At 34.6% G+C, this 22,348-nt stretch overlaps 1 protein-coding gene across 1 annotated transcript in view; it reads right to left on the bottom strand.

Annotated features, from left to right (window-relative positions):
* Positions 1–22,348, bottom strand: part of CFAP47 (cilia and flagella associated protein 47) — a 259,804-nt gene that overhangs the window by 103,644 nt on the left and 133,812 nt on the right. The window contains exon 50 of the mRNA XM_059840326.1: positions 18,083–18,220. Within this exon, the coding sequence (XP_059696309.1) occupies positions 18,083–18,220 (138 nt within the window). The remainder of the gene's footprint in view (positions 1–18,082; positions 18,221–22,348) is intronic.

Below are 22,348 nucleotides of genomic sequence, written 5' to 3' on the forward strand. Positions count from 1 at the left end.
GATTTTCACAGCACCAATATTTCACGTGGTAGGATTTTTTCATATAAAAAGAGTTGTTCAGCACCTTTTAATAATGCCAACCCAAGAACTACTTGCACTATTCCTGTTTGTCAGTATACTGTATGAGATGAAAATAGCCTTAATCTTCCTACTCACACTTTCCTAAATTATACCCTAGAGATCTCCATTAGCACTCCTGCTTTACCACAGCATTAGCCTTGGGAGCTCCCACTGGTTTTCTCTTCTGCTGTGACCCCAGCTCATCTCAGTCACCATTCTCCTTGTTACAGTTCCATATTCCACATATATGACATTATTTCCAAACCCTGTTTCCAGTAAAACAGTTTCTGACAGGATTTATTAGCCTTATTTTCTTACAATTTCCACCAAGTACATTCTGTATTTACTTACCCATTTTCTTTGGGCTAATTTGATATGCACACAATTTACAGGGTTTAAATACCAGGATTCCAGGCTTAACCTGTCTGGAATAGCCTCAGTGTCTTACAATCTATAAAAATTAGCATCATTGAGCTAAAGAGATCCTCTGAGTGTCCATTAAAGGATTGTGGCATGTATAGAACCCTGAGTTTAATCAATTACAAAAGGTAAAAAAAGCCAATACAGAGAAGAGAGGTAACTTGTGCAAAAAGGGAGGATCACCTTACACCAAAACAGAACATACTGCCTTGGAAACTGAAATAAAAGTTCTTAATTAAAAGACCCAAAGAAAATTAAAGAGTACCCATAGCTTGGGACATCACATTCTTCAAGAATGCAGTCAAACTGTCAGAAAAGCTCTGAAATTCAGGTAGGAAACAAAAATTAAAGCATGAACAGCCAAGTTCCATTTACCAAGGATGTGTGATTAAACTGCAGGACAAAGGGATTTATTAAAGTAAAGTAACACATTCACAAATTAATGTCTGTACAGTTAAGGAAAAAAGAAAAGCATATAAGCTGCTATGTAAATAAAAAATTAACAATGCTGCCACATTCTCCTCACACCTCCAAGAACACTCATACCAAAAAAAACTCCACCCTCACGTGACAACTTGCTGAGGATTTAAAAAAGCAGTAGCACAACCTTTTCAAACACATCTGAAGCCTGACAAACTCAGAAGGGCTGATAGATGATCAGGGTGGAAAAGGAATGCTCAAGGAAGATAAGGCTGCAGCAGAAAATCTAAATTAATTCTTTGCAGTGCTCATTACAGTGGAGTTCAGGGATTTTCTAAACTCTAGAGCTTGGTTTGAGGGGAATGGTCAGAGAGACTCTTCCAAATTGAGGTTTCAGCAGAAAGGTTTCCAAGCAGACTGATAAAAAAGAAAGTAGCAAATCACCTTTGCAAGAGAGTGTCTGCCCAAAAATTGTGGTTTAATGAAAGGTGTCCCTGTCCATGGCAGGGGGGCTGGAAATAGACAACCTTTAAGGTCCCTTCTAACCCAAACCACTCTGCAAGTCTGTGAATTCAAAAAGATCTCACGTATTAAATTGTGGTGGTGCAAACCAGCATGTGACCCCTTGCTTAAGTCAGCTTGGAATACGAAGAAATGAAAAGGCAGAGAATGTGTTGCCAATTTTTAGACAGGTCTCCTGCATAAATTCTGAAATTACAGATGTGAGTCTGTTTATATATTCCAAAGAAAATTATTAAGCATCACAATAAGGGAGGGAAGCCACAACATACAAAACTATTTGAATTCTTTGACAAAATCAGCAGCTGTGTGAATAAGGGAAATGTGGTTTACACAGTACCCTGAATTGTCAGTACAATATTAGACCTTCCAGCAATTCCTATATACTGCAGCCAAGTTATTTTTCCATATACACTTAGAGTCTTCATTTTCTCTCTGACCACACATTTCTCCTTGGCATTCATAACTTTCCTGAATCACATTTCTGTTCTTCATAACTGCAGTAATATAAAACTTATTGTCTACTTCCCTTCTCTCTTCTTCCTTTAATATACAAAGTCATTTATTCTGTTCAATTTGCTTAAAAAATACTCTAAAATTTCTGACCCTTCTCAAAAGCAAAGCTTTCAGGTCAAGTTGCTTTCCTTTTACTTTTGACTTCAAGTATTTTGAGCTATTAAAACCTTTTTCTATGTTAGAAACTCGATTTCTTTTTTCTATTTTTTATGCATTTGAATGCCTAGATTCATTTATCTTTACATTTTTTTCTCACTTTTGAAAACTCAAATATTTTTTCTGGAGACCCTAAATAATCTTCAGTACTTACAGATTACCTTTCTGGGAAAGAGCTGTCATGTTTGGGAGGGAATACCTTGTAAGAATTTTTCAATGATATTACACATAGTTAGATATTTTCAATGATAATATTATTTGCATACCACTGGGCATTTCCCTAAAAAATTTAAAATACTTTCATGGAAACAATTTTCTTAATGCATGGTATGAACCTGGAAATTCTCTGCTGAAGGAGCAGATTTTTATTTTTACAGCTGAATCCTTGACTGAAAATTTCTGCAATTTCTGCTTAGTATTAAGCCTTGAAGTTGTATAAACTTTGATGTTCTGTCAACTTTTACTCAGTGAAAACAAAGCTGAATTGTTGTTTGCTGCCCACTTGCATTGTTAAAAACATAAAACACAGGGCTTTATCCTCACTTAGCTGAAAACCTGATATCTAATTGTGACTTTAAAGGTGAGTCCCTGCTCATGTCCTTACCCATATAATCTATTTGAACAGGCTACATCAAGGCCAATTTATTGCAAGTATCCCCATCCCTAAGTAATTATAGACTAATTTTGATCCAAATTTTTTTCTTCCTAAGGCAAACCACAAGTCAGAAACTAATTCTTACACTAAAGAATACTCAGAAGTCACTTCCAAAGATATAAAGCTTAAGGTTCCTGGAATAAATAAAATACTATAAACAGATCAAAATAACAGCAAATGCTTTTGGAATTTCCTTTAGTTCTATCTCAGCATTCAAACCCAAAAAAACAACTTACATGGCTGAAGTGTAGTACTAAAAATTCATTTTCTAATGTACAAAGCAGAGGGTCAGGAGTTAGGGAATTTCTTTCACTATTTTTTGTCAGAGTTTTTCAAAGAGTTTTACTTTGCCAGAGAGAGTAGCTGCTGGGAAAGGCTCAATGATCAGGGGCAATGGAGATAAACTCAATATACTCAGGCTGAAACTCATAGATAGCTCCCTCTCAAGACACAGAACAAGGTTATATTTCTCTGCTTCTGTTTTCTGCACACATTTCAAAAGCAGGCAAAAAAAAAAAAAAAGTATGCACTCTTCCTTTTCCCTCGACTTTTCTAAACCCCCATTGACATTTTTAATGCATTTTAAGTCTTTTCTTAGGGCGTGAGCACTGCACTTTGATTTCTTGTGAGATAAACTTCATTTGACTTTAGGCTTGGGTCTCTTATCTCCTCACTCCGGGCCTTCGATGACAAATAAAAATCCTCAGTCTGCTTTATGCAACCACCAGGTCATGATCCTGTCAGATCTCATGAAAGAAACAAAACAAATTGCACTCAGTGCTTCAGATGGGAATCACCACTAGAGAGGAGCGAGCACAAATCTTCTGAACATAAAAATGCATCTACTTCAATATTTAATCTCCACCACCTTCTCTTTTAGTCTCTCCTTTGGTCAGCAGGCTTTCACCCTGACTAGTCAGGGTCAAGCATCTGTCACTAATGGTTAGTGCAAACCAGCACCTTCCGTATGTCAGCTGCTGCATATTCACTTAGCACCACCGTCAAAGAGCTTCCTAATTTAAAGGTTTTAGAACTTTTCCCAATTACTTTGTAATTTTTGGTTTTTTATGGAATCATTAGAAACATAGAAAGCTGTGTAATTCCTGTTTCATGTAGTTGACCTGAGCTGGGGGAGCAACAAAACCGAAATTTTTTGGCATTATTTCTGTATCCATTCCTTAATAACAAGTCAATTTCTTCAACTAGTATTTATTTACAGTAATTGCATTTGTGAACAGACAGTTCTGTATTTAAAGCACAGGATTACAAAATTACAATTTACATGAAAATTAAACTTGAACCTTCAACAAACATTTCAAGTTAAAACCTCAAACTTCCCTTCTAAAACTCATTCCAGCTTGTATGACATAACAAAATTATTGGGTTTCCTTCCTGAGCTGAATATTCTTTTGTTATCAAATCAGTCTGGTGCCTTTGCTGCTTCTCTTCAGTGATACAAATAAACTGTTTCTCTTTTGCCTGATTTCTTCATTGATTGTGCAATTTTAAAAAATGTCACAAAATCTTCCTTAGCATATCAGTATTTTAAGCCATATACTTTTAATTTTCTATTTTGCATCACATCCTGAAGATTTATTCTGAAATCCCTTTCCTTCTCCTCACAAGATGCTCCTCTCTACTCACTGGCATGAGAATACCTCATTACCATATCAGCCACAAGCTGAAATTTCTCATCTCTCTGTCCCCTTTCTTTAAATTTACTTTTCATCCATCCTGTGTCTGCTACACCAGCCCTTAAATGTGCTGTCAGTTCTAAAAAGAAGAGATCCTTCCCTCCTGATGGAGACAGAGCTGTCCATCAGCTCTGAATGACACAGCACTGATGATGAAGGAAGATTTGCCTTGGTGTCCTGAAAATTGCAAAATTCCAGAGTCTTTGGGAGGAGGGTGTGTGTGTGATATGGACACAGTGGGGAAACCTGAATTATACTGCTAAGTACATTGATTTATTTTAAATACTTCATCTTAATTTTACTGACTTCTTGTATTGGCATCAGAAATATAATTATTTAAGGAAAAAGCTGAATTTAAGGGATATTTTGTTTTCAGATTTAATGTGAGTTCTTTCTAGAACATTTTTACCTAATATTTGCAGAGTTTATATAGTAATAAAAATTAATAAAGTACATTCAATTCCATTTTTTAATAAAACACATAGGGATGTTTAAGGGTATGGATTTATTTTGGAATAGCAGGCATAAAAATAACAGTATGATTTCTTAATTCTCAAAAAAAATCCTAGACTGGAAGTTATGAACATTCTCATTGAGTGAGCATCCTTATTGTTGTCCTCATAGGTATATTGCTGGACTTTACAGAATGTAAGACATAAATTAAAAATGACATTTTGTCTAGTTTCCTACAATATATAAACATGTAACAGCTTTCAAATGTAAAGAGCTTATGAAGGAAAAATCAAAATTTAAATCTTTTTGATTTAGAATAAATGATTTTCATAAAAATTATGTGAAACAGACTAGTTGTGAAGCCTATGACTATTTATATTCCTTATTTTTCTAACTGGACTGGCCTTAACTATCTAAGAATTACTATAAAAAGACCTGCCATTTCTTTTGCTAACTTTTACTGAAAATTTCATTTTCCTTACAATGCTAAATTAAAAAAAAAATATATTTTCACAGAATTTTAGGGGATTATTTCAGACTCACCATAAACCTCCGAGTTCATTCCAGATACAAAACTATTTGCAATAATCAGTCCTAAGACATGTAAAGCTTTTAGAAAAAGGTTCTGGAGACTTTGACAGTGTCACTAGATAAATCTAATTGGTTCAGATGGTGAAGGACAAACCTGCAATTTTTTTTGTGTAGGTAGACCCACTACTCCATTGAAAAAGAAGTTAAATCTTGTTTTAACAGGCTCTAGATACCTCTCTTCACTTATAGTTTCCAAGTATATAAAATCTGCACTTGATTTATGGGGAAAAGCTGTAAAACATTAACTCATTAATAAAATATTGCAACCCCATTACATTAAGAGCTAAAATGATGCAAAAAGTCAGACATTTATATTCATATTTACTACATGAGGATTAACTTATTCTTGAAAAGGCAACACCTACACTTTTCCAGGGAAGTTATTAGTTTAGAGGTTTCACCTTTAGGCTTGAGCTCATGGGTTTTCTCACCTAAGGGTTATACTTTTTCCATAAAAGGAATCAATATTTACAGCTTTTAAAAATACTTTTGCATAACATGGCAAGATAAACTTTGCTCCCAGCTGCCATTTTCTGTACATGAACATATCTGAGAAACCTGAACATTTAAATGAATATTCATGTCATGTACTCCATATAACACTGCTTGGAAAAATATTTTAATATTCATCAGTCATTAATCTTGTTCTTAAAGGATATGTGTTATAACTCCCCAAAAGCAACTTCCATAAATTAAGTGTGCCTTACATTCTGTATCCAGCCTAAGTCATGCAGAGGGACAGTCCTAAAGTGACTGAGAATGAAAGATTGCATTAGTTTGCACATGTAAATTGGAACTGATATATGAAAGTGATCCCTTTGAAATGCTGCAATTTAAAATTAAATTATGATGATTTCATTTGTAAATATGTACTTAATATTAAATTAATTCAGAATTTTCAATTTAATATAGTACCTATAGACAGGCTTGGTGAAGAGGGGTATTCTACAGAAGGAAAATCTGCAAGATAGATTAAGGCTCCTTTTCTTCAGGACTTATCCTAAACCAGGCAAGGACTGTATCTCCAGAGCCTTTTCCACTCAGGAAAATTTGGAAATGGAAATTAGAACATTTTTTTAAAATGCAAAATCAAAATCTTTTTTGGCCCTTGGAATTATCTGTGAATAATACAACACAAAGCCCTGAAAAAGTGTCTGACCTTTTAAAAGGCAGAAATCCAGAACCTCTCTTTTTTAAATTCTGGCTTCAAATCCATCCTTTCAAATGAACATCACCACCTTATGGTGGAAATTGAGATACCACTAGCCCATGAAAGACATTCCTTTTCCCTAAACTTCCTCAAAACTGTAAGAAGAAGAGAGAATTTTAACACTAGACAGCTTATTTCAAGGAAATGGATGACTAACACCGTTGGTATCTTCCATTTTTGAAGCTCAGTCTTCCATACTATTAATACCACCACAGCAGGATGTTCTAACACCATTTTTCAGTTAGACACCTTTACTCCATAGACACTTTCTCATCTCCATCTCCCAGGTAACAACTTCAAAAAAATCACCCAGCAGATCTGCTATGTCTGTGGGATGTGGAAGATGGAAAATATCTCATTACCTCAGAATATTCTTGATGTCCTTCATAAACTCCCAGTACCTTAAATGATGATGTCACAGCTCTCCCTTCTCCCTTGCAGCTGAGTGATGAAAATGTAAATAAGGCAAATATGGTTATTCACCTTGCATAGTCCTTTTTTTCACTCTCCATTTGGGTTGTGTCCTACACTTATCCAGGGCATGCATCCTTCATGACATTTAGCCTGGCCTGTCTATTGGGGACAGAATATCTATCTGCTGGTGCTCACTGAGACAGAAATCAGGATCTGATCTTATTAAAATGTGAAACTCTGTCTGATGAAACCATGGCATGGCAATAAACTCAGGGCACATTACAGAATGTCATCCATGCACTTGTGACATTAGTAAACACAGATCTAAAACATGAGATAAAGAATCAACAAGACCACAGGTAATATATTTGGCACTAGAATTCATCTCCCCTCACCTTTTTTGAGCTCTGCAGGCATCATGACAAACGTGAACACAAAGTATTCAAAGAGCAAGAAAAATTCAAACGCTGAAAAGAAATCCAGCAAATTTTTGCAATACAAGAGTCAAAACTTCACTGTTTCGTTGTTTTTGGGAGAAAGTGAGGGGAAGTGGGGCAGGGGGACAGGGAAGGAAATATTTTGTCTTAGTAAAAGTTTGAGGAATAAATTCTGGTGTCACTGTCATATTTTTTGAAAATCCCTTCAGCAGGACTTCTTCTCCTTGGAAGATGAGAAGCCTCAGCTTCTCCTGTGTTTGCTGCTCTGGAATGTGGTCTGGAGATTGTTTATCCAAACCTGTGAATTGTTTTAACTTAATGGCCAATCACGGCCACCTGTGTTGGACTCTGAGGAGTCAGTCACAAGTTTTTATTACTCATTCTTGTTAAGCTTTCTGTCTGTTTTCTTTCTCTTTCTTTAGTATAGTTTTATTATAGCATCATATCATATCATATCAGCCTTCTGAGAACATGGAGTCAGATTCTCATCTCTCACCATGTCCTGGGGACCCCCACAAACTGAACATTGTGGGGAAATGAATTCAAAGCATTGTCACAAACCTTACCAACACAGGTCCAAAGTCTCAATTACATTTCTTACTATGCCTTCCTAGGACCATAAAGCCACACACTGAGAGGAACCCCAGACTTTCATACCAAGCCTGAATACTGAATACTTGCTGAAGAGGTGGGATGGCAGGGACATTTAACAATCTACTACATAAGGAATCTGCCATGAATACAACAGAGAAAAAAAGTTGGTAGGTTTCAAGTGCAATGGTCTGTGTGTTGGGAGTGACCTGCACCTCACACATATTATGTCACAGGGAGTTCTCAAAACTCTCCCTTTAAGGCATTCTTTTGTCTTTTATTGCCTGGCTCTATTAATTTTCTCTATTTTTAGAGATGATTAACATGTTTCAAGTGGTTACCTCAAAATCAGACTGCCATCACAAGCAGAATCTTCGTGGTAATTTACAGGAAGAGGATACTTTTTCAGTTACTGCACTATAGCTTTAGAAATTTGAATAGCAAGGAAGAAGAACTAGAACTTTTCACTCAGCATTAATTTATATAATTGGAGATTATATAGTGAAATGATTGTTTAGAATACTAACACTTTAAAAGTACTGTTTAACTTCTAATGTGAAGATAAGTGATATTTGCTTTAAGACTCACAGTTATTTGGTTATTATAATTACCTTCATTCAAAGAACTGGCAAAGAAATAAACTGAGATTAAGTGGAGAAGATACTTAGAATAATCTAGTCTAAGAGTTGAATAGGGAAATAATTCCAAAGGGCAAAGAGACAAGAATAACTCAAGAAGTAAAGTAAAAAACCCTCCATAAAGTAGCTGATTTTAGGCAATTATGAAAAGACACAAAACCATAGAAAATTTGTACAACCAATTAGAAGTTCAGGAAAGAACTATTATTTAATAAATTATATTATTTTATTTTCCTTAGAGAAGATTTTTGAGGAAAGACAACGCTCACAATTTCCATATGCACAAAAGGTTGCTACTAGGAGTGACCTCTCTGATGGAGAGGAACAAATGGTGGACTTAGAAAATGCAAAAAGTATCAGTGGAACTTTGCAGGGGTGAGGATGGAGAAGAGCCAGGACGGGTTACCTAGGTCATGCAGTTTTTATTAGTAAATAGCTTTGAAGAATATCCTAGAGGAATGGTGGTCAAAATCCTCAAGGAAACAAGTTACTTCTACCAAGTTATACCTAACACACTCTCATATTCCACAAAATGTCTCAAAACACCCTCATTCCCAGGCATAATCTTTAGCTCACATAAATTGAATTGTGATACTTTGTTAAGAAACACAGAGTCAGGACTGTGTCAAATGAATGATCTCAAATTATGTACTAACCCTCCCTGCTTCCTCTTACTTCATACAACTTTCAACTTACTGAATTTAAGAGGTTATTTTTCCCCAAGGACTGCTGCTTTTTCCCAAAGGGCTACTGTTTTTTCTCCATTTGCCATATCTCTCTTTATTTCTACTGACACCATTTTTCTATCTTTGTCTACCTATGTCTTAACTTTGGAAAAATCTAAAGGTAACAGAAAGATCCAAAGGGAACCTTGTTTTTGGCTATCAAATTTTAAGGTCTCAGATAAGAAAGAGAAAAAATATTGCTCATTCCTATTATGCTGGCATATAAAGCTAAGGGTGATTGTGGACAAAAGGATCTTAAATTTCCTCTGGAAGGAAGGAAATCCTGTAGGCTCTCTGGAAGGTTGGGAAAATCATCAGTAATATTGAGGGATGCACACAAACACAATATAAAGCACATTAAAAGAAAAAGAAGGGGAAAGAGAACAGAAGGGAAAGACACCTTGTGTCAGAAGAGCCACCAATACCAATTGCTTGAAAAACATTTTAAAAGTATACAGTAAAATAACATAGAACTTTCTATTCTGCCTCTTGGCAGAAACAGCATTCACTGGCCAGGTTTTGCATAGAGCTGCACATTTTAAGTGTGTAAACTGTGACTTATGTGAGGAAATCACTTGCCAGGTGAACAGCTTGGGCAGCTGTGTCACACAAAGATTTCCACATGTCTGAAAAGCAAAAGCCAGCTCAGAAGTCATGTACACACAGTCACAGCTGATATACCCTTGGCACAGTAGGTTAAGTTATACTCAGATGATTTCCAGTCAGGAAATTCCTTAAAATGAAGTGTTTTCCTGTTCCCATCAGAATGAAAACAAAACATGTTAAATAGCTTATAAATGTATACATTTAATACTTTATTTCTTCAGAGAAAACATAATTGCTCAGAGTCCAGGGTTATTTAATTTTTTTCCTTTTTTTTTTAATATGTGATGTTTTACTACATAAAATACGTTCATAAACTTAACATTTTGGTTATCAAGAACTCTTTAAAATAGAACATTTGACATCAAAAAACTTTAGCCAGAAAAAAATCATGTTAAAAAAAATGTTCAATTAGCATGACTTTAGAACTGGTAAAAATCTTCCACTGAAACAAAAAATTCAATACCAATGTGTAATTAATTCTTGCTTTCAACTTTTGTTTCAGTCATACACAAATTATTGAATATGTTTGTACATTGGTGAAACATAGCTTACATAAAGAGTATATTAGTTAAACACAATGAACTGTGACAAGGCTAGCAATCAAAAAAATACAAAAAGACATCAGAAAAGCAGCAGGTATTCTCCAGTTGCAGAAGTCTGCTCAAAATATGGCACTAAGTTATTGCAAAGACTTATTAAATTTAACTCTTAGCAGCAAAGACCTGTTAAAGATCCTTAACAATCCTCCAGGTGGTGAAATATATCATGCTGTGGTGAAATATACTTCATGCTCTGTCTTGTGAAATTCCAAGCCTTATTTTATTATTGTCAATACAACATATTAAAAATAAGCTCACTGAGGACAAAGTGAACCCAGTTTTTACTAGTGCTGTGTCACAAAAGCAAATAACTGTTCTTATGAGTTGCAGCACATACAAGGAGCACGAGGCTTTCACCTGACAGCCAAATACCATTCAATCAACTGAATTATAGAATCTCCCTTGCAACTGTAAAATCAATTGCACTATTTCCCTAGAAGTTTTCTATTCCCCAGCTTGCAATTCAGCACTTTCAAAAAAGAAAAAAAACCAAAAAGACCCCAGAAATGCTGAGTACAACATATCTTCATTTCTATTACAGAATGTAATTAGTATTCAAAGATTTTACCCCTTCTAGCTGCCAGGAAACTAAATTGATAACATTTCCTTGAATATACATGAATTTTTAACTGAACCTTTAATATGAATTAGATTTGATTTTATGATATGAAACTACATGAGACTTCAGTGAGAAGCCAGCTCACTTCCAGACAGGGTTCACTTTTAAATTCTCTACCATACTCAAGGCAGGTTCAGTGTAGGCAGTTTCCTCTTAAAAAAGTGCTAAATATTGAAGCTAAGCATGCCTATTTCCCATGTGAAGATAGCCCAGAATTACAAATTTTATACCCCAATGAGTGATTCCTGACTGCCATTATTAGAAAAAAAAATATTCTGTATTTACAGATCAAAAATACTTTTTCCAAAACACTGGCAGTTTGCTAAAGATATCAAAGTAACCAAAAGCATTTTATCAACCCTAATACAGTCCTACTGCAGTGTTTCACAGGAATACAGCTAGGCAAATGCAAAGGCATTCAAACTGACAAATGTCTATTTTTCTATTTCTTTTACTTTAAAATGAACCTTTCAAGTTCATTGGGATTTGGGTAACTTTCCATTCTAAACTCTGTCACAAAGTAGGCATTTCATCTTATTCCCCTAGGGAAAGGCAGAAAGGCAACACAAAACAAAATCACACACAGAGAAAAGGCAACATTTTTTCTGGGATAAAAAAAATATGTCTTCCCTGAAAGAGGTATTCAGGATTTCTGCTGAGCACCCAGGTCATTTTAGGAAAATTACATTTATTTCTCTATACATCCATAAAGTACAAAATCACGTCTATGAAAAAGCATCCTGAGCAGAATGATGAAGTGGGCAGATTTTCATTAGATTTCAGAAAACATATTGTGGGGTTGTGTGAGCAGTTTATGTCTTCAATAATAAAAAGAAACGATGAAGTAAAATTCCATTAATTTTCAAGCAGAAGATCTTCATGCTCATGTAATTCCATGTTATTAAAATAAACCCTTCATTAATTTAATGGATATTGTCTGCCATATTTACAGTAGATGAACTTTATAAGGTTGTTCTTACTAATTTCTCAATGTATTGCTGGGCAAATAAGGTGGAGATAACCAATAAATCCAGAGAAGTTACTGTAAGCAATCCTGCAATTCTTTCTAACATTCAATAATAGTTAATGTGTATATCACATTATGAAAGAAGATACATTCTTCCTAAACAACACAAATATCATTTAATATACTACCAGAAATACTAATCAAATTTTTACAATTAATTCTAAATTTCACAAAACTTCTTGCACACACAGACACTCACTCTCTGATGACAGTGTATAAAATATCATCTGTCTTTTGCCACAGTGGCAAACAGCAGTTCCCTAATACTTAAAATTTCATAGTTGTGCCAAGAACTATTAGGACTCTACCCACAGAGAAAGCAAAAGAAACATTTTGAGAGAGACAATCCAGACCATACCAAATAAAGCATTGCAAAGAAATATCTATTGCCTGCTCTGTGAAAACATGAGTGGTCCTTTGCTAGTTAGTTCAGCAAAGCTGCCCCGTAAGTGACTGTGTGAGAATGCAGGAGTTCCCAGTGTCTTGGATAAATTAAAAGCCAAGAATTCTGAGTGGGAAATTTATTTTGCAGCTTCTATTACCACAAAACTCTTTAGCAAATTCCAGCAGCAGGTTACTGAGGGGACAAGAGATGGACACAAAACTCATCCATGAGAAAACACTGACATGAACTGAGACTTTTACTAACAAAAAAATTACTTGCACAAATACAATGGCCTAATCACAAACAGTCTTCAGGAATAATTTCTAGCTTCAAAGGCTGACAGTGGCAGCAGTTCATGTGCAAGCTTGTCTAGTTACCAAAGTCTAGCACTACTTCTAATAATATTAATAACAACAGCGACAGGAAGAAGAAGATGAAGAAGAAATTAGATTGGAAGGAGAAATGTGCTTTATTTTCTTGTAAGTTATACTCCCTGTCACCTTAAAAACATAACTTGGACTCGATCTAATGCTTTAATTGATATTTCTGAATTGCATAGTTTTCAGAAACTTGAAAGATATAAATATGCATATTATCATTAAGATATATATATATAAACTTTGCTCTGGATTTGTAAATCTGTTTATAAATTAGCTTAACTGTTGGATTTTCCAAACAGGTTCTGAGAATGTTTATTCAATTATTTCCTCTGCTTGAGGGACTGAACATAAACCTTGAAGGAAGCTGTTCTCAACCTTAGAAAATATTGTTGATGTTGCAGTAATTTGAATGTCAAATATCTTGGAGAGAATTTAATATTTTTTGTGAAAGATTAATTTGAATGTTTCATAATATTTAGATTAATGTAAAAGATTCAAGTCATTATTCAGCTAGAAAAACTCCACACTGCAAGACTTTTTAAGAAATCCCACATTTGATTTGAACTCCACTTCCTATGAACTGTCCCATCTATTAGGCCATAAAGTTTGACTTTTTCCTTTTTTCTGGCACAGTGAACACCTTCCCAGGTCACAGCAACTGAAACAGGATGAGAGAGGAGACTGATGGGGACCTTCCCTCTATCCTCTCCTCACCTCATTATCTCCAGCCCCAGACATGCTTACAGGACTGTGAGGAACTGGTAAATATTAGTGCTCTTTTGCATTACCATTATGTACTCTCTGTGTGTTTATAATTCATTACTTGCTGAAGGGTAAAATAATAATTGTTTGTAAGCATGACAAGGTAGGAAAGGCAAAATGATGACCTAGAAAGGGCATGTCAAACACTCCAGCATAACAACAAGAGCACTGGCTGCAGGGAGACTGCTGCTATGTTGCTCATTTCCTCTTAAGTTTCAAAAATGTTATTTTTTTTATATCACTCTGAATGTTTTCTGTCACAGACAACAAGTAAGGGCTTACACCTGGACCTGTCCTGTGAGCCCCACTCATTATTTCTGCTAGGGATTTTGTTTTTCAGGATTTTTTTTTTTATTAAATGGGCTATTAATTTTAAAATTCCATACATACACATTTGAGGTCTGCCAGACATAACAGAATGATGTATTTCTCAGTAATACAGTTTACAGCCTGTACAGACTTTCAAAAAAGCATAATGCACATCACAGACATTTAAATTGGGTGATAAAATTTAATCTCTTTATATGCAAATGCAATCCTGCATGCTACAATATCCAAAAATATGCAGATGTACAGGTTTACAAGAGGAGTGACTTATTTGTGGTTAGTGCAGATGCAACACTACCTGCCTTCTCAGCACAATAATATTGCAACACCTCCTGCAGGAAGGGTGAGGCAACCTGAAGTTCATCAGCAGCCTCACTCTGTGAGCAATTACAGATTGCTCTTGTTATTAATTTTAAATGGCATAAATGCATTGTTTGCACAGATTTTTAATTGCACACAGTGCCATGCCCCACGAAATTCCATGTGGGCCATAGGTCCTTTAAGCATTGCTATTTCTGAATTGTTTCAAAACAACATGATAGTTTACTGGGAGGATCAAGCTGTTCTGAGTCTCAGAAGGGCACAGGAAAATTCATAACATCCAGCAGACTGCAGCACTGCAGAAGGGCACCTACTGAGAAAGCTAGCAGTAATTGAACAATCTTTTTGACAAAGGAAGAAGGCATAAAACAGTCTAATACTTAATGTTCTACATATGCTATACCATTCCCCAAAGCTTGTATGCCTTGGCATAAGTATAGCTGCAAATGTGAAAATGCTATTAAAAAATCATAGAAAAACAAACAACAACCAAGAAAAAAACCCAAAAATAAAACTAACAAAAAACCCATAAACAAACCAAGCTGTGGTTAGTATTTTAAATTTGCAAATATGCATGCAATTTACATGGGGATTATTTTCTCTGCATAGATCTTTATTTCTTCCCTGAAGAGGGAGACTTGCACTAATCTGAAACTGGAGCATACCATGCATGAACATAGAGAATGTAGATTGGACTGAAGAATACCTTAACTACCCAATCAAAATGTATGGGCTGGTAACTTAAATTGATTTTATAGAGCATTCCTGTTAAAAGGCATTAATTCCAGAAATAAACATGCATGTGAGATGTATCAATTATATTTCAATATATTAAAGGTATGTGAAACATCTTACTGCCTAAATACTGAATAAATCTTGTCATTTAACATTGCATCCTCAGGTCTTATAATCTTTTAAAAGAATTATAATGAACAAATGCTAAACTTTTTTATATTTTTGCCATCCTGAGTATAGTTTACCTCCTAATCACTTCAACAGTTGCTAGAACAAAGACATTATCCTTATATGAAGACATCTTCCTTATATGAATACCCCATAGTGTTCCCACAGATGTTCAACCCTCAGGGATTGATTTCAAGCCTGGAAGTCCAGGAGAACCACATGTGCAAGAACCATTACCTTCCAAAGGCCTCAGGTGCTCGAGGAATCACTTGGAAGCAGTTTTTAAACTCAACAGGAAAGACACTCAGAGACATCTCATAAGAACTACAATGACAACTTAGGCTAGAAAACATTGCCTGCCATTGAAAGCCTGGTGGAAGCATAAATTGGCTTTAAGAAGACAACTAAACCAGGCTTTGCCAAAATAAATGTCTGGCTTGGCCCCTCTGACTGTGCTTTTTCATGATGGTCTATTTGCAAGTAGTGTATCTTTCTGATGTTTAGTCTTTCAAGTAAAAGGAAATTCAAAATCTTGGCAATGACATAAAAACCTAACTTCATTCCATAAGACAAAGTGGGAAGTAAAATCTTTGGCCAAAGGCAATGCTTAGGGCAGCCACCATAAGATAAAGTGTGCAGACAACAGCCCATGCAAAATTGCCCAGTCTTGTACAAACAAACACTGAGAGACATCACTGCTGGCAGAACACTGAAAACTGGGGCTGAAGTGCCAGGTTAGTGCTGAGTCCTGCTGCTGGACAGAGTGTAAGGGATGCTGAAGAGGGGAGGGGAGGGGATAATCCTAATGATACCCTAAGCATTGCCAGCAGTCCTGCAGCTTGAGTCAGTACAGTTTCCTAGAAACATGTAGGTCACAATAAGACAGAGATAAAACACTAGAGTTGCAGAAAAATAGGAAAAAACGGCAACTGAAAGAGAAGATGAAGTAACTTGAGGCAGCCATATAGAAATAAAGTGTGCAGACTGCTCCAGTTAGCAATGGGATTTTCTGTGTGGGAGTGATTATCTCCATGTAAATTAGTGGCAGCAAAAGAGCTGATTCTGGGCTGATTAGCTGGCTCCTCTCAGCAAGTTATTAGACTGATATTTTATGGTATTATTTATTGTCTTTTAATGTGTCAAACATGTTTGAAAATTGAAATGCATAAATAGACTAATCAGTCTCACACTGTAATTAGGGAATCACACGAAGCAAAAGTATTACAGTAATGATAATAGCAAACCATGAAGTTACATTGGATTTTCTACCTAAGAACAAAACCCTCCATTCATATCAGTGACAGGGACAGTACTGAGACACCCACCCTCCTAAACTATTTTCTTGCTTAACCTTCTATGTTTAGTTACTTTAAGTTACAGCCTTTACTAGTTTTGGACTGATAAATCCTAGATTTGCAAATATCTCATAAGAGAAAATGTTTCATTTGGGCAATTAAAGCTTAACTAAATTCATTAATATTCTCAGGCTTTCAGTAGAGATTTGTAGATTATCTCCCATTTACCTGGCATTGCCCTCTATATTGTTTTTATTATTAATTCCACTTAATATCTGGAAAATTTATAATTCTTGTCTCTACCATGTTATCTGCATATATCATCTTAATTTAATCCTTCTTAAAATTCTTCTTCTGTAAAGTTCCAATGAGGTGTTGCAGGAGGTTTAACATCAACCAGCTTCCATGTTGCTGTACAGATTATTAATAGACTATAAAAGAACAGACTTTCTGATATTCACATTGACTTGACTCGAGTTATTTCTAATTTAGTGATAAAATTAGCTTCTAATTCTTTTTAGAGCTTGATAAATCCTAGTTTTAATTTATCTAGAAAATACAGTTATAAAGACAAAGAGATCTCCAATCTAAAAGCCCTTCTTAATTTCCAAAAAACTCAATATTGACTAAACCAACTTTCTTAGTTCAAAACTTTCCTTGACAGCTTTCCCTGCAAGAAATATTCTTTAATCAATTAAAAAATGTTTGATAATTTAAATATATACCAAATTAGATATTAAAAGCATAAAGAACATGGTTCTGCAGGCAAAACTATACTTGCAAATATAAATAGGAAAGTGGAGAAATTAATCCAAAAACAAACAAAAAAACCTGGCTTTGTCTATTTCGTGTAACCACTAAAGTGTTCTTCTGGTACAATTGAAATCTCAAAGTAATGCAGATACTGCTTAGAATCAAGCAGGTGGTGACAATATGAAAGTGAATAGGTATTCTGGAATCTTTCCTTTTTGATTTTACTGTACCAAAGGAGTATCTACCTCTGACTGTTATAAGAAAGTTTTTTCCACAGTGCCAGAGGTGAAGCAATATGAATTTCAGAAAAGGCCTGCTTTCACATCAGCACTAACAGTATTATTGGAGAGTTACAAAGAAACCATTAAAAACATTCTGCCCCTCTCCAACAACAAGCAACAGTCACTGACATTGTAAAAAGAGGGGGGGGAAACAGGAAAAGAAAAATCTCAGCTTAACAATTCATTAAAATGTTTCAGAAAGCACAAAAGGATTTCACACACTTTTTGTAGGCTGTGCATACTAAATATTCATTTAATTCTAAAACACATTATGGTGTAATTTTAGGAAAATTGACATTGAATGCATCCATAATAACAAACATACCAATGTCAGCTGCATCAGGAGCTGGTGGAGTCGTGGCTGGCAGTCTCTGAAGGGCCTCTTCACCATCTGTCCCCTGTGCTGAGCTGCTGTCTTGAGGCTGCTGCTGGACTTCATCTTGAGCAACAAATGAAATTACACCTAAAACAAATAGATACCAGGTGTTGTATTACCCAGGAATTAGCTTCACAAAAACAGACTGCCAGACATGCACAAGTATTTCCTCAGTTCAAAACTAATTCAAAATGAAGTACAACTTCCAGTCCAGGTGTCAGCCATCCAATTAGAATTTATGATATTAAAAAATATCTCTTGAGTAAGTGCAAGGAAATTAACCATTAACCAATGTCCCCAAAGAGCTCCTCTACTTGTCTGAAGAGATCCATAATGGGCACCTGAAAAAGATCAGAAGTAGGAAACACAATACAAACAAGGACTTCATAAAAGTGACAAAATCTGGTGATCACTAATTGTATCTTTTTCCCAGCTCAATTTTCTGTGCGCAATCTTGATAGTTTCTGTTATTTCTTTTTCAACCACAGTGTCTCATTCTAGTGATAGAAGAGAATGACTGTAATTGTTAAAATATTCCTGGGATACATTTTTGTATTACATGTTAAATTGTAATCAAATGTGACAAGAAAATAAAATACAGAGACTATAAACCCTGAATTTATAAATTACCAGATCTCTATTTAATAACTTAAAATCTAGTATGTACAGGGTGCCTTTAAATAATATTAATGTTATTCTGGAAGATTTTATATACTGGAATTTAATCAACAGGTATCAATTCTTCCATTTTGTGCCTCTAAGAATTATAAATCTACACAAATTTTGGAAATACCAAATAACATTCTACCTGCATCTAAATTATTTTCCTTCAATGTTTGAATATATTATTTCTAAGCCAAAATAAATGCATTTTGCAGGTTTAATTCTTCTTCATATAAAATCTGAGGAGGTGATATTTTATGCTATTATATAGTAAGGAATGTTCTCATTTGTGATTATTAGAATTTTTGTGAAACATCTCCAAAAGGGAATTTGTTCCTTGTGTCTTACCAAGGACTTTGGAAAACTATCATTAATGGAACTTTTAAAATTTGAAATGGGGAATTCTTATGAGAGTCCCAGAACAATTTGATTTGCAAATAACTACATCTAATGACATCCTTTGTTTCTGCAGCTTTGAGTGGGGCAGAGGTGTGACATGACAAACAGTGGCAAACTATTCCTACTAAGAAGGGCTACATTAAATGATTATAAGGAAGAATCTCTTTTTCTTTGAGACACAGCAACTGAGAAGCACAGGTATAAAACACTGAAGTTAAAAACAAAATCAAAAAAATTGAAATAGGTTTCAATCCAAAGGAAAAATATAGTATATAACTTTAAGCTTAAAAAAAAATTAGAATCCCATATTTTCTTTCATTAAGAAAACTCAAATACAAATAAACTAAACTAAACTAATTAAAAACAAACCAAAAGAATTTCAAATGAAAAAAGTTTAAAAAACTACTAAAATTACTCCCAGTAATTAAATCAGAACTTGGGTCCAAAGAGGCAGAGTGACTGTAATTTCAGGAAATTACTGATCTTTTTTTTTCTTATAATAAAAATAAAAGATAGATGTGCAAGAAGGATAAAAAATAAAACCAATACGGAAAGGATAATGAAGACAGAATGAAAATGCTCAAGGTATATAAATTTTGATGTAAGAGAACACATGGAATGGCACTAATAGGTAATGGATCATAGGATAAATGACAAATTAATGACTAATAATCATAGAATTCTGACTAATTGATCTGATTTTATGTCTCAGTATAAAATCCTAGTATTATTTTGAATAATCCTAGTCTATTGAATCACAATATTAGGGAGAAGCAAAATGTAAGAGAGAATTCATTAATTTTAAATACCAATCCTTGCCATCAATATGGTTAAAAGCTATCAACAATTAGAAGAAAATTAGTACAAATATGCAAAGTTATAGCTTTGAAGTTGATCAAAAAGTCTTGGCTAAATGCTAATCAATGCATTCATAAATTCTACCAAATTCTTGCAGTAAAGATATTTTGTTACACTTAATTTTAAAATTTTAGTAATTTTTCCTTATAGTCCTTCCTTCCAGTGACCATGGAGGATTTTACTTTACCAATTTTCTGTTTTTCAGAATCACAAATTATCCATACATGAGCATGGGAGAAAGAGGGACAGAACAGGAGTAATCACAGGATCAATTTAAGTAATGAGATGGTAAAACAAAGAGTGGCTTTTGTTCTCTGCACAAAATGTGGCCTCAAAAGCATCAAAATAATTTGCTGAAGCACTTGAATAATTAATTTTTATTTGCAGCAAATATTGGAATGCTTGAAAAGTTCCAAAAGAATAAATTACTAATGCTCAAGAATATTTCAAGAGCCATGAGAGGAACTATGGTAACTGAAAACTACTTGAATTGTTAAACCATTGTGCTGATAATCCACCAATTGCATGATCAAAAAATCAGTGAAGAATTGCAGTGTAAGTGCTGAGACTCCATTTTCCTACTTCATGAGAACCAGAGCTCAAACAAACAGAGTTAATAACAAGGAGTTTATAATCTTGATTGATAAAGGTGAATGAATTGATTTGGTGAATGCAGATCTCTACAAGGCTCTCAATTAAATCTGTCAAAGTATTTCTAGAAAAAATAATGAGTTTTACTATGGATGGTATACATTTTGTAACTCAGTTTATCTGGCTAATCTTAAAATATTCATAAATTGTCTTTCATAATTTTCATGGGCATCAAAGTATTTACTACAGTCCCAAAGCTATTTGAATATTTTATCAGGGGAAAAGAAAAGAAAATAATTGCTGGCAAGAACTCAAATAACAAAAGAAAAAAGTTTATTAGTTTCATGTCAAATCTAAAATGCAGAATCCTGATCACTGAGGACAGTACATGGTATGATCTGCAGGACTTGAGTTTATAAATTAAGGCAGAACATTTTCCTAGGAAGTATTCCTAGTCAGAATGCTCTCCTGGTTTGGGTGTGAATGGTACAATCCACTGACCCTTATTGGATGCTAAGATAGCAGATGATACATAAATATATTAATTTATTCAAATTATGTACTACAAAAATATTCCTGTCAAGAGATATTTTGCAGGACAGGAAAAAGAATTTTGCACAATGAAGAGTAATAAAAAGTACTTTGTGCTCTATGAAGTCATAAATAATACATTGGAAATGTGCAGAAATGCTGCATCAAAAATGACAGATTTCAAATAACAAATACAAAAAGGAATTTTACATTTTTCATGTGGTTCTGCTGAGCTTGGCTCCTCTGCTTTTAAAGAGCTTTGACACATAAAGTTCTGGTCTTCTGGCTGCGAATGCAGTCATCTTACAGAACTTCTACTTATCAGTGCATCTCACTTTTCATTATTGGTGGTACAAAATACCTGATAAATGATAATCTCTTCATGCACAACAGTCCTCAGTGTTTGGGTTTTTTGATTTTGTTTTTGAGGATTTTTGTATCCAGTTGCTCAATTCTGACTTCTCTGTCACACATTACACAACAGTGTAACTTGCCAAAATATCATGGCTGACAATTTCTAAAGCATACATTCAAGACCAAACCAGACTTCACCTACATCCCAGAGATACAGTTCCCACTGATTCAACTGGCCACAGAATTATGCCATCATCATCTATTATAGAAAACAAGACACTTCAGCTCTCCTTTTGCATATATGTAAAATACTAAACTTGTATATATGATCCTAAAATTGTAAAAGCAATAATACAAGTATTTCTAGAACTCTATTGAAAATTAATAATTAAAATTTACATAAATTGAGGATGTTATATTTTTGCTGACACATCACTGATTTAAAAGCTTTCTTGGTCAAAACATCATAGCACATTTTCTAGCTTTACTAGCCAGTGCTGAAACATTTTATACAACTACAGTCCAAATATTACTACCAAAGCCTTGCTTGCTATTGCTTCAGAGAAGATGCATCCCTTTAAAAGGAGGCAGGCTGTTTTATTTCTCAATAAAATTGTAATTACAACACCCCATGTTAGACTGACTCATTGGCTATATACTACACCCCCCCTGTATCCATGAACACAATTATGAAAGCAAGAAGTGCTAAATGCTTTCCTCTGTATAACTTAAATGGAATATTTGAAAGGTACATAGTGTGCATGATTACTTTCTGCTGCAGAGAGATGATAAAAGTCCACAATATCCCAATATTTTAAC

The sequence above is a fragment of the Haemorhous mexicanus genome, chromosome 2, assembly GCF_027477595.1.
Source record: "Haemorhous mexicanus isolate bHaeMex1 chromosome 2, bHaeMex1.pri, whole genome shotgun sequence".
In the NCBI taxonomy this organism is placed as follows: Eukaryota; Metazoa; Chordata; class Aves; order Passeriformes; family Fringillidae; genus Haemorhous; species Haemorhous mexicanus.